The sequence below is a fragment of the Meleagris gallopavo genome, chromosome 15 (assembly GCF_905368555.1).
Source record: "Meleagris gallopavo chromosome 15, MGAL_WU_HG_1.1, whole genome shotgun sequence".
In the NCBI taxonomy this organism is placed as follows: Eukaryota; Metazoa; Chordata; class Aves; order Galliformes; family Phasianidae; genus Meleagris; species Meleagris gallopavo.
In genome coordinates this window covers 4130559-4147805 of record NC_139418.1, presented here as the reverse complement: position 1 = coordinate 4147805, position 17247 = coordinate 4130559, and the positions used below count along the sequence as shown (strand labels likewise).

General features: G+C 38.6%; 1 protein-coding gene across 5 annotated transcripts in view; it reads right to left on the bottom strand.

Annotated features, from left to right (window-relative positions):
• The window catches only part of SLIT3 (slit guidance ligand 3), a 484215-nt gene that overhangs the window by 166408 nt on the left and 300560 nt on the right, over nucleotides 1–17247 (bottom strand). For all 5 annotated transcript variants that reach the window (XM_085236326.1, XM_085236325.1, XM_085236329.1 and 2 more), the window contains 2 exons: nucleotides 15422–15493; nucleotides 10968–11131 (listed from right to left, as the gene is read on the bottom strand). In XM_085236326.1, coding sequence (XP_085092452.1) covers nucleotides 10968–11131; nucleotides 15422–15493 — 236 coding nt within the window. The remainder of the gene's footprint in view (nucleotides 1–10967; nucleotides 11132–15421; nucleotides 15494–17247) is intronic.

The window sequence follows — 17247 nt, the reverse complement described above, 5'->3', positions numbered from 1 at the left end:
CAATTTTGTAAGAAATGTTGCAGAATTGTAGTATTGCATTTGAAATTTCTTTTTAATGCATCATCAGTGGACTTACAGTCAGGACAGCAAAAGAAAAAGTTAAGTTTCAAAGCACTGTATGTTTTAAATACATCTTTTTTTTTGATGCTTATGAGACCTGTGAGTGACTCTTGTTTGGCAGACCAGCCCTTAGAACTCCAGTTCAGGAGTCTAAAAATTGAATTTTCAATGGTAGTGACCATCTTAAAAAAAAAACGTCAGAGGACATCTGTGGTATGGGTAGGAGTCACATTCATCCTCCGTGAGAGTGTGGAGCTTTCATCATGAGATGATGCCTTCTCTTTGCTAAAATACCCTGTTGCACTCACAATCCACTTTCCAACTTTTCTGACAGCTACAGATAAGCAGTTTACAAGCAACAGCCTTTATCTCAACACACAGATGGTTTGAATCCTAGAACAGCTTCACCCTGCAGAACCAGTTAGGCAAAAACAGAGTATAAAAATAATTCAGTAGTGTAATTAAAATCTAAATTCTGGTGCATATGCTCAAGGAATCAACTTCATATTTTTTATCGGACAACCTGAACATTGACAAGTTTCAGTTCCAAAATCTTAATAGACACTGTCTAAACACAGTCCAAATATGTGAGCATGTGTGTAATACAGTGCTTAAATTCTAGCTACTTGAATAAAAAAAATCCCTACGCTTCACTAGTTAAAAACATACATGTACAGCAGACAAGACAAGCAGCTCTACTGGGCCTGTCTTCTGGCCATAAAAATGCAGGGCAGACATATCATCATTGTGAATTAATAGAATTCCTTCAAAAATTAATGGAGCTCTGCTGCATATCACCAAAAGCACTGCCAGCTCTGCCTTTCACTATGTCCAAGGTTTCTGTAAGATTTTAACTGTGAATGCTTCCAGAAGTGGATTATAGCATTTCAAAATGCACAGGAGCCTCTGCTATCTCCACATAGGAACAGGAGCTTTGTTTTTACAACCTCACCACACAATTTTTACTTGTTTCCTTTGTCTGTCTACATTGTGGTGTGCTGTCCAAAACAAAAGGAACAATGAAAAGTGCAAACTAAACACATCAAGCCTTTCCAGACTGGGAGAAATCCTCGGAGTGGGAAGGAACACTTCAGAACAACCCTTGCTCTCCAGAAGGCAAAAGGAAAATTGGCAGCAAGGTCAAGTCTTCTACACAACTTCTATCACACACAATAACTATGCTTGCTGAAGAGATTTGTAAAGAGAGGAAAAGGCATTTTGCAGTTATACCACTACAACATACTGCTGTGGGTTACAGAAGCTTTAATAAACTCCCTTTTCATCAGGGCACAATGTCAAGAAAACCCTGAATTACTGCCAGTTGGAGTTTTAAGAGCCTGTTCCCAACTCTGCTGTATTTAAATCAGGATCTAGTACAAGACTCAGCAGAGCTCAGCTCATCACCTCCATATTTTGTGCACCACAGTACTGCTGAGTGCTGTGTGCTAATGGAACACTTTGAAAGGAGGTTATTATATTAGATGCTCTGAAGAGCATGACAAAACAGAAGAAAAACCAATCTTCCTTACACAGAAAACAAGTAGCATCAGTGACAAGGTGCTAATGAACGTCCCATTACAGTATCTCAGAGCTTTCCAGAAAATGTTTGAATGGAAGGTGATAAGCTAAGCTATTTGTGCTGGCTGCTACACCTTCCACATCCTCTCCAAAGAAGGACCTGACAAAGAAGGATCGCTGACTGAAGCCACTGGGAGTCTTTTAATTTACCCTGCATTTGGAGCTAAGACCATTTACTGCTGCTTTTCCACTAGGAAAGAGGAAGTGCAATGTGAACAAAATGCTGATCTAGGGCTAGTGTGCAAAACCAAACCAAACCAAAAGCAAAGCCACCAATTAGTTAGCCATAGAGGTACACTGAGCCAAAAGAAAGAGAGAAAGCCATGTAACAAGTTTATTCCTAGTGCATGTGGAGCTGAAATTGGATAAAATAGCACTGAAGATGCGTAATGTTACAGGATCTAACTTCTGCTGAAAAAAGTGAAGCAAAAAGTGAAGAAAGGCTGTATTCATGTGGCTCTATTCCCCACATATAATGAGTGATTCCTTTTTTTTATTTTTATTTTTTTTTAATTTTACTTTAAAAAGCATGGAAAAATGACTGTTTTTATAAACTTAATTTCTTATTATAAACCTGAATTATTGGAGAGCCTCAAAATATCTAGTACTCCTGTCACTGCTCACTGACATTTTATGCTCAGTGTAAAAATACTTTGATCCATACTGAATGCAACCCTGTACAGTCACTGAAATTCCTCCTTCAGAAGCAAAAATACATCTAGATTGTAGACTTCTGAACATTTTAACAGAATAAAAAGACTTTTGAACAAACTGTCAATCTGTAGCATCCAGTGGTTTTATTGATGTTTTTCTTTTGCAAAGGCCAAAATACGTATTATGGATGCACACTGAGCAGGGATCTAGCCCTTATTACATCAGCTTTTACTAAATCATTAAACTGATAAAGAAAAGATCTCATTAATAATGCTGTAAACAGCATTTAATATTTTATTTAGCTGATTCCACTAAATTAGGATCTTGGCTTAGCGACACAGTAGATCTACTGAATTAAAGCACCAAAAAATCGAAGAGAGTTTAATTAGTTTAATGTTTGCATACATGTAGAGAGATGGTAAAAAACAAGTCTATGTAGGCTATGGAGTTTGAAGTTCAGAAAATTAAAATTTGGATTTGAATTCTATAGCTACTAGAGGATGAGAATAATGACATATTGATGACCTCAATGCAATAAAAAGAATATCTGAAATCTAAAACTGCATTTTCCTTTTGCTGCCAATACTTCCTGAAAAGAAAAGACCTGGGAAAATCGTAAGTATTTCAGGAATCCTGTTTGTGTTCTTCACAGCTGTGGTGGAAACAGCAATGGACAAGTCAGTTGCATTTATGCCATTTGCTTTCCAAAGGTCTTGCTGTCACCTTATCGTTTCAGATTTTTTTTTCTCAATTTCACAGAAGCACTAATTTGCCATCGTAGCTATATTTTTCTCTAATTCTTATAAATCATCAACACAGTTATACATGTTGTTATATAAAAATTACCCTATCAGAATGTGGAAGTTAGAAGAGGAACGCTATTGACAAAAATTACTATGCTTTTTGTGCTTGATGTAATGGGCTGGCATCTCCATGAGAGGGTAGTTTGATATTTGGCATTTCATCAGCCCGCAATGCTTTACATTACATTTTCATCCTTCAGGTTAGAGAGAGAGCAGAGATGGGGAGAGACTCAGAACTCTGCAGTTTATGGAGGAATTAAGTGCTCTTTTCAAGTAAGTGTCTCATTGGCCTCTAGCCTTTTAAGACCAGCAAATAGACTGATATTACAATTAGCACAGAATGATTATGGAGTAGAAATGAAGAGTTTAAATGTCACAAGGCTTTAAAATAAATTTTGCAATGACTAAATAAACTAAATCTCATTTGCACTGACACCCATTTACGGCATGCTAAGTAGTATGCTTTATTACCTCCTCACCTATCCAATGCCCTTGCAGCAGCTCTCTTCTAACAGAAAAATTCTAGTTATTAGTAAGAAAGTATTGATGGATTTCAAGAAAATCTGACAGGATTTAATGGTTAGAAGTCTGTGGTGACTTTAAATCCTTTTAAGTATGGCAGACATTAAACTATTGATCAATAAACAAAACAGTACAAGTATTGCAGATCTGCGGGTATGTTATGACCTTTTGTGGTGTAATTAAATAACTTATTACAATACTGGGACATCTGAAATCAATTACTACTACAAGAGCTTTCACTGGGCTTCACTAACAAAACCTCTAAAAGATACCTAAAACAGATGTATTGCTTTGAATAGTGCTTACAACCCAGCATTCAAATACAACTGAACATGCATAGTCCTGCAGACAGATATGAGAAAGACAATCACAACTATCTCCAATTTTTCCCCTTCTTTAACAATGGCAAATACCCCATAATGGAGGAAAAAGCTGGATGTTTATTCTATAGGAATGTACAATAAATGGTTTATGCAAATATTTTCATCCTTGGTTCAACCGATTTTCACTGAGCACAGCATTAAGAATTTATGATTAGTGACTTAGGCCTCAACTGATGATGTTGATACCACCAACTTCACTGTCTGCAAAAAACAGCTTGTGAATATTCATTATTGGATTCAAGTTCACTGTTTTGTTGAACATTCCCAAACAGTAAGTTTATCTGTTAAAAATTCATGGCAAGAGAATGTAACTCTTCTGTAGGCACACTCAGTACTAATTGGTTTACAAATAAATATTGAATAATAAAGAAGAAAATATCTAAAGGAAGTGAAAGGAAGGCTTTCCTTTGTGTAATAATCAAAGCCTCTTCTACAAAAGTCCTATTTTGGATGTTTTGAGATGCCCTGATAAAGTGAGACCACTGAAAATAGACCTCACATCATAGTGTTTTACCCTAAGGACACTATTTGCAATTATTTCATTAACAACGATAACCCTCAAACTGCATGCAGTATTTCTAAATGAAATGTAATAAAGTAGAACAAAAAGCAAGTTCACTTGCAACAACCGAGGTCTAATGGGTAATTTCTTCTTCTGAGGGATTAATAAAACTGCAACAGAATCTGTGAGACAATTGAAGTCATTACAAAACTGTGACAAAGCTGTTCTTTGAATATCTTTCTCTGTCCTGACAACGTAGATCTACTTTCCTAGCAGCAGCCAGAACCTACCGTTCTGACTATCATGCCCTGAGGAAAGTTGCTAGCATGTATTTGGTTCTCTGGGTTTATACAGATAGGTTTCTGTAGGGTTCCCCAGCGCCTTTCTGCTGCTGTGACCTGTGCCACAGCTCATGGTATCCACCCAACTCAGCACTGAGCATCATGGTGCGCTCCCACTGAACTCCAAAATAGCATTATTGCACTACTAATAAAACAAGCCACTATTTCTGCATGTAAACATGAAACCTAATCACATTATTATTCTTAGAGCAACAGTTCAAAAGCCAAGTGGATGAATAATTATACCTGAATCTGCCAGTTTTAAACAAGCATTTAAGAACTACACATACTGCTCTGGGGAAAGAGAATTCCAGAACAGAGGTAGTCATACTAAAAAGGTACAGACATAATTGTGTGACTGTAAAACTAAATTTACTGTAATTTAAAGCCAATTTTAAGCTTTGGTCTTCAAAGATATATTAAGTGCCTGAATAAATATGAATTTTACCCTCAGATTTGCATAAATAACACCATATGTGGTATCTTGCCCATGAAGCAATGCAAGAAGTAGGTTCTTAGAGTATAAACTCATGTAACTGCTAATGCTACAGTAAATTTAAGTCAGTAATGGGAAACTCAGTGTAATCAGGCAACAAAGTCAGGTAAATAGTGATGAGTATCTCTGCAAACCTCCTGCAGGTTCTCACTTCTAGAGCAGCTAATGAATGCACGGCATTGAAATGTTTCTTTAGACTAGATCTCAATGTTAGTTTGTGCTGCCAAATTATAACAGGAGATAAAAATTCAATCAGAGTTCCACAAAAAGTTTCTAAGAATATAAAGCTTTTGTTTTGTTGCTTTTTTTTTTCTTTTTTTTTTTCCCCCAAAAGTCTTTAGAAGTCACACAGTACTGAAAGTTCTGAGACCCCATTGTAAAGAGCACTTACTGAATCTCTGCTGGATTCCTAAAACCTAAAACAACAGTGAGAAAAAAAGATGATATTTGTCTAATACAACTCACAGGTCACTCTTTGGGAAAGAGGTCAGATCCAGACAAAATGCTTCAGCTCACATTTAAAAGCAATAGAACAGCTGTACAATGAGGATGTCCACAAGGCAAAAGATGAGAATTCAGACACACACCGAAAAAGGCCTCCTCTTCCTACTTTGTTTCTTCAGCTTCTTGTGACCACTAAGCCTAAGGGCCATTAGCAGCCCTACTCTTCAAGATCTAGGGTATGCTGCATGGGGAGAAATCACCCTGCTCCCTCAGGAGCAGTAACTGCTGCCCTGCGCTGGCAAAGCTTGAATCATTAGGAAACATTCCTCCCTGCTTTTTAGTTTCCAGGAAGCGCCAGTCTTTCATGCTGGCAGTACCTCTACATCCCATGCTGAAAGAAACAGACCCACTGCTAATTATGCAGATATACCATTGTGCAGCTTTTTAAATAGGAACAGATGGGGAGGAGTTCCCCTCTCCACACACTTTTCCTTTGGCATCTTCTGAATGTTCTCATTAAGACACTAAGCTTGAGGAGTGATATTTTATTAGTTACTCGTTGTTGGTTTTCTCCTCAACAATATGCTATGAAGTTATTAAGAGTAAGATGGAGAAAGATAGTCCATTGAGTTTTGTGTTGTGGGCCAGATAGTAACAACTATATTTTAAGACCATCTGACCTCACCTAAACAAATAAATCTGCTTCCTCCTTCCAGCTTCTCGTCTGCATTAAGTGACAGGAAGCTAACATATTTTCATTATTTTGTATCTCAGCTGCAGTTTCAGAGTATAATACAGAAACTAGATCTTCAACCAAGATTCGGATCTGCCCAGTATTTTCTTAAATTCAGTATCAGTTTATTTAGACAGAAATCACTGTACATTTGGCTCTTTATTACTCCCTTGCCTCAACTTCTGGTGCAACTCCTAGTGAACTTTCACTGATTTAATGCAAAATTAAGAAATAAGGTGCTATTGATGGTGTGACTTCATGAACCCTCTACTTCAGTTTGCAAAGCTTTACAGATGTGCTAATGTGAGTGAGAAAACACTACATGACCTGACATAACTGATCAAGATCTAGATTAATTTCAGCATCAAGAAGAGCAGGTAGAAGAAAAATCAAGGAGCAATAATACAACTCACGAGAGAGCAAAATAAAATAGAAACATTATCCTAAGGGAGCTTGGAAGAGAGGGTGCAGAGAAGGACAAATAGACAGAGAGAAAGAGCCAAGAAAGAGGCCATGAAAAATCTGAACATGGAAAGGAAACATGGTTTGATCCAAGCAAAGACTGGAAGGCTCTGAGGTTTACTGAGGATATGACAGCACACACACAGATGCTTCTCTGCTAGTTAAGGGAATATAAACAGTTCCCAGGCATCACAGTGCAGGTAGTATTTCAACTGTCATCAAATCTTTGCTCCCCTCTCTCCTGTCACAGCAACATGGAAGTGAATTGCAAGGTTATAGTGAAGAGAGAGAGTGGAGATACATCCCCTCCTATTTGCAGCTCATCGGCTGAGACACTCAAGCTCTGGTGCCAAATTAGCCCCTTCCACAACATTTTGGCTTTTTTTAGGAGCTGCAGAATCACACACTTCTGAGTTCTTTGAATCAAAGCTGCATAGGGCTAGGGTATCCTTGAAGATTTCTTTTGGAACAGATAGTTTTAAGGCCCAGATCCAGGCAGGCTGCTCTGTCAGGGTGGCTCAGGAGGAGAGATTCCTGTACAAAGAGGAGACAGTTTGCTGAAGAGCCACCCAGAAGATTCTGGTGGGTGACAGGACTGCCAGAAGTACGCAGTGCTCTCCCCAGTGCTGAGAGGCCAGCCAGTCCCAACCCTGCTCGGTTCTGTTAATGACCCTTCCCCTGCCTCATCAGAAACACAAATCCAATTTGACATATTTGCAAACCTTTCTCCAGGCAACTGCACATTATTTAATCCTACACATTAACCTACAATTCTCAGTCAAGTGCTCATGGGCACGAGCAAGTGAGATCTGGAATAGCTTTCCTACTACTCACCACTTGCCTGCAAGTGCCATTTGAATTAATATTTTTATAATTTACATGCTCAAGCTGACAGGTATTTTTTGAAAAAAAAAAAAAATAGCTTCAGTTTATACAGGTATATTGGCACATATCTCTGATTTCAGCAGTGTTATGTTGAGAGACCTTGTACACAGTGCTAATAAACCTGACTGTACAGGACAGACAGCACTGTGTCCAGAAGGAAACAATAAACTTGGGTTCTGGTTATAGCACATCTCTGTCAGGTTTCACCTCTTCTTCTCCAGTTTACATTACTCTTTGCTATGAAGCATTCAAAATTTGTTTCAGAAGCAGTGTTTGTCATAAAAGGATTTAACAAAAAAGTATTTTTGCACAGGATTCAAAAAACAACCAGAAGTTGTTGAACAGGGTTATTTTTCTACCTTCCCTACATTATCTAATTCTCCTCTTTCTATTCTGAAATATGCAGCAGTACAAGCTTTGAACTGGAGTACTCTGATAAAGCCCATTTTATAGTGGAGGAAAAGTTGAGATTTTTCTTCTTCTGTAATGTATTCCCACTGCCATAAAAATACAAGTACTTGAAATTCTGAGCGTGTATTAAAACAAAGTAGTTCAGTACACTGTATTTCAGCACTTCGTAAGTATGATGCAAAGAAGCTTTCACTGCCAGCTAGAGGGTAGTTACAGTGATTCATATAATCTTAAACAGTATAAAGTTCCTTTGCAGAGGGACAAGTTCAGTCCACCATTCACCTCCTGTTCTAGTGTGACTTCATAGTCAAACAGGAACAAATGAAGCTGTAAAATCAGCAGTAAGACCTGTAATAAGAAGCAGAGAAGATTTATAATCTCTTTAAACTGACGATCCATGTAGGTTTTTTGTGAAAGCAGCAGATACTGAGTTCTCTGCTAAATCCTCCACTAAAACAAGCTCTTCAAATGTACTGCTTTATCAGAATGTGTGATTTCCCAGATGAAGGCTAAGGGATGCAGTGTATGAACAGTCTCACCGGAAGTTTCTTTCCTTTAGTTTTTATTAATTTATGCTTTAATAAAAAGCAGGGCAATTTTGAGAGTTCTCTTTTACATTCTTGGTCCAACATGCAGCTGTTAATCTTTTTTCCTTTGGAAGTAAAAGGCTGCACAGAAAACTCCATTTTGATGAGTTCTGTCCATGTTAGATTTCACATTCAGCAATTATTGTCTCCTCTCCTGATTTAAACCAATTTTTTTTCCTTTCAGATCACTAAATCATAAATCCAAATAACTGAACTCACCCTCCATCTGAAACTTCATTTTGCAGGACAGACATGCTCAAGTTACATCTTTGGTAAAATGAGATTCTGCTAATAGCTCAATCAATTATCCTCTTATTTTTATACTTCCTCTGCCAAGATTGTCAGATCTCTAAATTTTTCTTTTTGCCAAGCTTTTGATGTGTTTTGTTTGTTTTTCAGATATTCTGGGCATTTTCAGATCTCCTCAACTGCACAGAAGAAGCTCAGCCCTCCTAAAAATCATGCCACAAAAATCACTGGTGCACAACTTCATTTTCCATGTGCCCACAACACTTCCTGCAACCTCCAGGGCTGGACATTAATTTACCAGCTATGATATTGTCAAGCTTGGGATCAAACATCTCTTCTCAAAGTAGAACCATTTCTCTCTTTGTTGCATGTAAATGAACTTACATACAAAAGAGTCAAGGCATGCATCAAGAGATGCTTTAGGGAGTGGACTCACAGATGGCGACTGACAAATAAGCAAACACAAGTACAAAACAGCAGAAGGAATCCTTGAGACACCTGTTATGCAGTTTTTGTATTTACTCTCTTTAGAAAAACTTTCATGTTTACAAACATATCTAACTAGGCAAGCCAAGGCAGGTATCAAAATATATTGGTGTTTTACTGTAATGTCAGGTAAGGTACATTTAAGTACAATGCAACTTCCCTACAAACAAACTCTGTCTTCTTCAACTCAAACATCTAAGGTGAGTTCAGGGGCCTTGGGACTTATTATGCTAAAGCTTACTGTATGCTATGTTCCTTTAATTTATTTTGTTTGGCTGATCTACAGGCCTTTAATTTAAAATATGCAATAGGAGGGACCTATCTTCTTCAGACACATACGGGCTTGGCACTAATACAGCTGCTGAGTGCTGACCTGCTACATCTCCATGCTTGCTTCCTGCCTGATTCAGGTCAGTATTCCCAACTGTAATTTCTAATGAAAGAAGTGACCATAGCTGTACCTCTTCCTTTCCTGTTTCATACTGCTTTTGTGTGTTTGGCTTATCTCTTAGGCCCACAGTGTGTTTGGCTAGCGTGACTGCTGTCACCACCAGTAGGCCTGGATAACATACAAGTGCTGTATGCTTCTGTGCATCTTGTAACACTGCAGTCTAACACACCAGGCTGTAGACCTGCAAATTTTACCATTTTGTCTGCCAGATTATCTCCAAAATTGTGTCTGATATCTTAACTTTTTTTCACAGCATACATGCTCTTATGTCTTTCCTCTGCCAGAACTTTTCAGTCGAATCTAGAGATTTTTTTCCAATTTTTCTACATGTTTTTTTTCTTGCGTAACACGCATTTCTATCACAAAAGTCAAGTGCAGATCTGGAGGCTTGATGAATGGGCCTAATATATAGACACATAATTTGCAAATTGGCCATCAGCTTCATTTATATACAAGGAAACTTGTAGACAGTGAAATGCTTTGGCTCCTGAAGAATCCTCCTTCGGTCCCAGGGATAAAATCTGCCCCCGCCATTCCATAATCCAATCATTTATCAACAGATTCAGATTAGCATTTTCTATTTCCTTTCCTTTATATTCCAGTCAGCTGTACAGCTCTTCTCCTGCGAAAAGCCAAATTATCTCCACTTAGCTGATTACTTTTGTTGATATCATTGCCAATACTGAAGGAAAAAAATAATAATTTGAGAACTGAATTATTAACTGAAATCCAATAATTCACATAAAGCTGAGAAAAACAACAACTTGATCTATTATTACACAGTTTAGCTACGATAAAAATAAAACAGCAGTGCTACAGAGCGGCATTCAGATACAACACAATCATTTTCCATTCCCTGTTTTTATGCTAGTATCAATACAAAGCCGTCTGCTGATAGAGAAACAAATTGGTATCATTACCAGAGCAGACGAAGTCCTTTTTCTGCACCTCGGCCACAAGGAAGCCCCGCAGGCTGACCGGCGCCAGGCAGAAGGTGAACTGCCCGATGGTGCGTCGCTGCCGCAGCCAGTCGGACAGCCAGGCCAGGTGGCAGTCGCAGTGCAGGAAGTTGGAATGCAGCCGCCTACAACACAGGGAAGCGCCCCAGAGTTACCAGCGGTGTTATAACGGAAGGCACAAAGCACAGCAAACAAGTACGAGGCTGCCTGCCTCTTCTCCGCAGTGTAACAGGGATCAATGAAGGTTACTGGCTCCAGCTCAGCCAGGTCTCAGCTGTCTACTCTGCCATAACATACACAGAAACATCCGCATAAAAATTCAACTGTTTTTCATAACTGTGTAATCACAACCATTCTGGAGAAAAGAAAATACTGAACTTTAGAGGCCTCCAAGTAATCATTTTGCCTATGACTTCATTTCAGAAGTAACTGCATGAATGAGATGGAATTGAGTGAATTTAAAGGCATCCTTTAAACAAATAAGAGGACCAGGCTGAAAAAACAGATGATAAGTAATTCTTCTCTCCTCTCTCCTTTTTAAATAAACGAGAAATAGTAATCAAATAAAACCTAATCAAAGATCTGCAGAGGCTCTATTGATCCCTTGCATGTTCCTGTGTTGCCTATATGAATTCACCAATGCTCTTTTTACTCTGGCAATTTAAGACAAGTATTTAGATTCCACACAGGGCTCGTGATGAAGAAGGGCCCTCAGCAGTGCTCCCTTCCACACGCCTCATGCCTGGCACTGCACACTTCCAGAAGCATGATCACACTGGGAAAAAATAAGTCTGCCACATTATGATGCGTTCAGAGAGTGAATTTGGTATTTTTAATAGCTACCAAAGTTTAGGTCAAAACAAAGGCCCAAGATGTTAATTATTTCATCCTTTGTAATGACTCATATATTTGCAGTATTACAGCAAAGCTGAAATGATAAAACAGATCTGTCAGAAATGGTTAGACAAAGCATTATTCACTGGTATTACAGGCATTACACACAAAAAAGACAACCCCAATTGGTGTTGCTGGATTTAGCCTTGTCTGTCCAGCAGGGAAGGTGTCTGTCTGTCTGTGAGCCCTTCCTGCTGCCAGCTCTGGTGTGGCTCCCAGTCTGTATGCTGGGGTGGGCAGCCATGGCTGGCGGGTGCAGACCTGGGACTGAGTTTGCTCTGTGGAGATGGAAAGCACCTCCTGGGAGGGCTGTGAAGTGTAATCGTTTTAGAAGGATGGCTACAAAACATTGGGTTTTTTAGAGATTATAAAGCTATTTAATCAACACTGCAGTAAGTTAGATTTCTAGTAAAATGTATTGTTATTAATCTGTCTGGAACACTTTGTGTCGATTGAAAGCAAATAAATACATTTACAAAGAAAGGGAAGCAAATAACATCTAGTCAGAAATTATCCTACGTACAGCAATTCTGCTCTAATTGTTAAAGAAAGCATTGCATTTACATGCTCAGAGTGTTGTCCCTTCCCATGGCCATGGCAGTCAGCTATGATGGTGTGAATGACCCTCCTTCAGCAGCTGGAGTCTGGCCCATTCCCTGCATCCCGGGTATGGTAGGCAGGAGGGAATATTACATTTGCTTTTCACAAAAGGGGCATCTTCCCAAATCAGTGAGTTGGTGAGGTTTGTTTTATTTTTCCTCTCATTAAATGTGTATAATTAGTTTTTGGGTTTCCCAGTGTTAGTGGTGTGAACTGTCACCCCCTAACCAGCTCCACTGGTGAGGGCATCAGCAGAGCTCTACCGTTTTGATCATTCAACTTTTCCACAGCCTGCTTTTGAGAGGAGCTCAGACCATCAAGCTTAACAGGGCATACGGGAATATGTTTTTTGATAATTAATAGTTAAATTATCAATAATTAATTAATTAATAATTAATAGCCACAAGTAGTTTGATACACTGATTCTCTGCAAGCATGAAAAGCGATGAAGTGATTCAGGACAAATTCAGTTTACCCTTTAATAAAAATAATGAAAAAAATAAATAAATAACCTATCTCAGCAGTCAAAGTGCAGAGATAATGGGATATTTACCATTAAGCAAATAAGTATGAGGGACATGCTTTAATATAAATAAAGCTGTTTCAAGCAAAGGAAAGCAGATCAATAAAAACTAATTCCTGTCACTTCCAATCAAAGTTAAAAGATCAATGAAGCTTAGCAGAAGGAAAGACAAGACAATGAAAAAGGTTGCACAGGAGAGTTGATTCTCTTAAACAATTCTTCAAGTGCTTCAAATCTTACTAGCTTTTTTTAATTATTATTTCTTTTTCTCCTGAGAGGTCACATTCAAGTTGAATACGGTCTTTATTTTTCCTGCTCTGTTCTTAAATGAGCAGATCGTTTTGAGTGCTATGACAAAAAAGCTGTTTATCCACAAAACCACCATGGCAAAGGCAGCCATGGCACAGGCAGCCCCAAACATCCTGCTAATGGATCCCATAACATGTAACAGAGATATAGAGGGAAAACACCATCTGCACCGTGCTGGGCCTTAGCTAGAGAGGGCTTGTCCCTGCTTGAGGAACACTCAGGCTAGGGTTCCCTATAAGATCTTCTAAAACTATGTCTAAATATGAAGCTTTCTGAGAAAGCAGAAAATTGGATAATTATTTAAGGAAATTGCAGAACTGTAATGACCCATTTGACCTGAATCCACAACCAAGAGATTAAACAATGGATGTTGTTCAGCCATTGTGCTTCAGATAGGTATTTCATTTCATGGAAACTGTTCCTTGAGGCTGTGTATTAATCTGGGAGAAAAAGTTACTAAGAGAAATAAGGCCCAGGAAAGTAGAGAAAATACTACAGTTTTAACTTCCCCTCCCCCAAAAATCTTCATATAAATATTTTTCATTGGTGAACAAAAGTTGATCAGTTTTATGCCTGCTCAGATCCACATTAGCTTTGTTACTATCCATTTGAACACAATTTGGTTGTGTTAAATCTAAACAGTATTAGCCTAAAATTGGAACAGAAGATATTCAGAAAGTATTACATAGCTATGCAAACTTGCCTTATCAATGATTATAATTAATAAAATATTATTTGTAAGATGTGATGATTCAGAGAGAGAGAAAAATTTTAAATAGGAAGAAGCAGAAGAAATTAGGAAGTGCTATTTGACTCCTTTGCTTGTATTACATTAATTACTATTTTGATGACTTTTCTCTGACTCTGTTGAGACAGATGGAAGGAAATACAGAAAATTAAAGCTTTTTATTGTATTTCCACCTACCTATGCTGGTTTTTTAATCCTTACACTGTACTCCTGGAAAGGATGCTGCATGTTATTTGGCAGTCTTCGGAGACTAAAACATGCCACTCAATATTGATGAAACTACCTTCACAGAACATAAGGTGAATGAATACAAATGCAAGTTTGTAAAGGTGCCCTTTTAGCCACAGACCCTAAATTAAATTTCCAGCAAATCCTTTTAGAGTGGGTCAGCATTCATGTTCTATAAAATGTGGCTCTCAGAATTCAATATAAAAGCTTCCCTTTATAAATCCTATTTATGACTTCCTTCCTTTTTTTTTTTCCTTTTTTTTTTCTCTATTTTTTTTTCTTCTTCCCTTAATTACAGCAGAGAAGGATTAGTCAGTGTAAGCCTCCAGGGAGCTATATACAAAGCCATCTCCGAAATTAAACTAAAAGGAAAATGGCAGAACACATTGAGCTCTGGTAACAGACAAGACTGATTGATCTGAAGAAGTCAAGCAAATTTGCTGGACCACCATGGTTGAAGAAGAAAAGGCAAAAGCACAAGAACCTTAACCCTACCTTTATCTGTTTTATCCATTCTACTCTAAAAAAAAAAAAAAAAAAAGTAGTTCTCATTTAAATACTTACATTAATTTCTATGAAAGTAAATGTAAATGAGAGGCTATTCTTCACAGAGTGACACGAGTAAGAGGCATTTCCTTCAACTCAGTTAATTTTCCTCTCATGACTTTAGATATACATACGTGGCCTCATTTTATTTTTCAGTTGCACGAAAATAACTCATCTAGTTATTAGTTATTATTACCTTTTCTTTACTTTTAAGAATAAATGCATCTTGTTTGGTTTCAGATTTTGGAGGTCAAAACAAAGTTACTTCCTTTAAGCTTTTATTCTGAAGCTGTGTGTTTCCTAAAGGAATAATCTATCTAAAGAAAATGCTATGGCTAAATTCCAGAGATACACACAGTCTGATTTTATAGTCTTTCTATTTTCTTCCAGTTAATCCAATCAGAGATTTTCCAATGGAATGATGATCAGCTGTAGAAAAACTGATTTTCTGGCCAGCCTGAGTGGGGCCACGCTGCAGGTTGAGGCCTGGCCCTGGCCCTCACATGATGACAAATACTCCAAGTGCTGGCTTAGCCCATTATAATTATATTCAAAGATATTACTCACAGAGTCCTGATCTTTGGCATGTGATTGAAACTGGTAACAGGAATGCGGGTGATGTTGTTGTTGTTGAGAGTACTGTTGGGGAAAAAAGAAAATAAAATTGAATCACAGATCGATCAATTATTTACATCTCTGCACCAACACGCCATTCACAGAAACAAGCTGCTTCAACTCATACAACAAATCTGCTTGACACCAGCAGTAAGCAGTGCTGACCAGTACATCAGACTATTTGTGACATGTCAAGAAAGATATTTTCAGAGCAAATAACAAATAACTATAAAAATGGATGAGGGCTACTATTAACCACATCCAAGCACTAGGGAGTACAGGAAACAAGATTCTACCTACTCTGAAAACAGACCCAGACATTTTAAGCTGCTACCCTGCTGGAAAATCTGGGGCTAGCTGATTGGAGACACGTCAAACTTGTATGCCACAAAATGAAAGCTTTGGACTTGAAGTGCTCTTACTCAAAATGAGAGCTGCTGCCTCGCACAGCTTGTTAATGTAGCTGGCTCACCCAGCCAGACAGCTCAAATGGACTTTCTGAAAACACACAGGCGGATGGGTACATCTCTCTGGTTTCCTTATGAAAAAAATATGTGGGAAGCAGGAAGGACTGTAATAAAGCATGCCATGACCCAGGCGCGTAAGGATTTCTGCTTCTCTGTCAAAGCAGAGCTTAAAGAGATAGAGCTCGAAGAGAAAATGATCTCAAGCTGCTGGTAGGGACCCCCTTAATGCTTCTTATGAAAAATGAACTGACTACATTATCATCAGCTGTGTGTGCTGCTCCCATTTACGTAGCTCCTAATTATATCAATGACTCTCTAGCAAATTAGAAGCTATAAAGTTGATCAAGATGGCACAGGAAATGGAAAGCACTCCAACAAGGCATAATTGCCATGCTCGGGGCTTCAAATGTGCAAACACAGAGCCCGTTTGCCACGAGAGATGTCAGCAGGCCCCAGCCCCTGTGCTGCTGCAGCTGCCCAGATGAACGCGTGTCCACACAGTGTGGCGGCACGCAGCAGGCCCTGCTCTGTTGGGAACGGCCCAGTGCTCTGCAGCACCACTGGGTTGGAGGCAGTGCTTCGGTGTGTCTGTGCATGAGGTGAAGGAAGATCTGCTGAAGCACCACGCTACTAACCCTTCCCTGAACTATTCTGCTGTTCTGACAATACGCATTTACTTAGTTTAACCAAAAGCTCTTGAAAAGGTTTTCAGAACTCAGCTAGCCTTCTTGGTCACGTGCCAAGCTAAAAACATTTCAAAATTCTGCCCAGAAATCCCTTGGCAAAACCGTTGTCTACAACATTAGCAGATTAAAGTTAAATTAGATTATATCACCCTGCCTTCACTATCACTTGATTACTTTGTTTGGCTAATGATGTGGGATGAATGCTTTTTGCGGACAGTCAGCCAAAACAAGCACATACAACAGAACTTCTGCACGTGAGCAAGGATACATTCATGTGTACAGCACACCCAACCCTCAACATATTTATTTGCCATTTGTATCACATCCATGTTTGAAAGTTCAAATGGGACTCACAAATGCAATTTCTAACTGAATCAGTATTTTCTGCAAACATAAACGTGTAGTTCACCCCCTGCCGCAGCTGCCTGATACATAAAATTGAGCTATGCACTTGGTCAGAAGATTTCAGGTATGCGCCGATAAACAACAGCAGCGTGTAAAGTCACCTTACAAAAATTAAATCACACACACATAGCTGATGTTCCAGTAGGTCACATACGGCACTACAGGAATCAGTGGAAGCCATAGGAATTCAAAGACTTTGCAGTGATTTCAGGATGCAGGC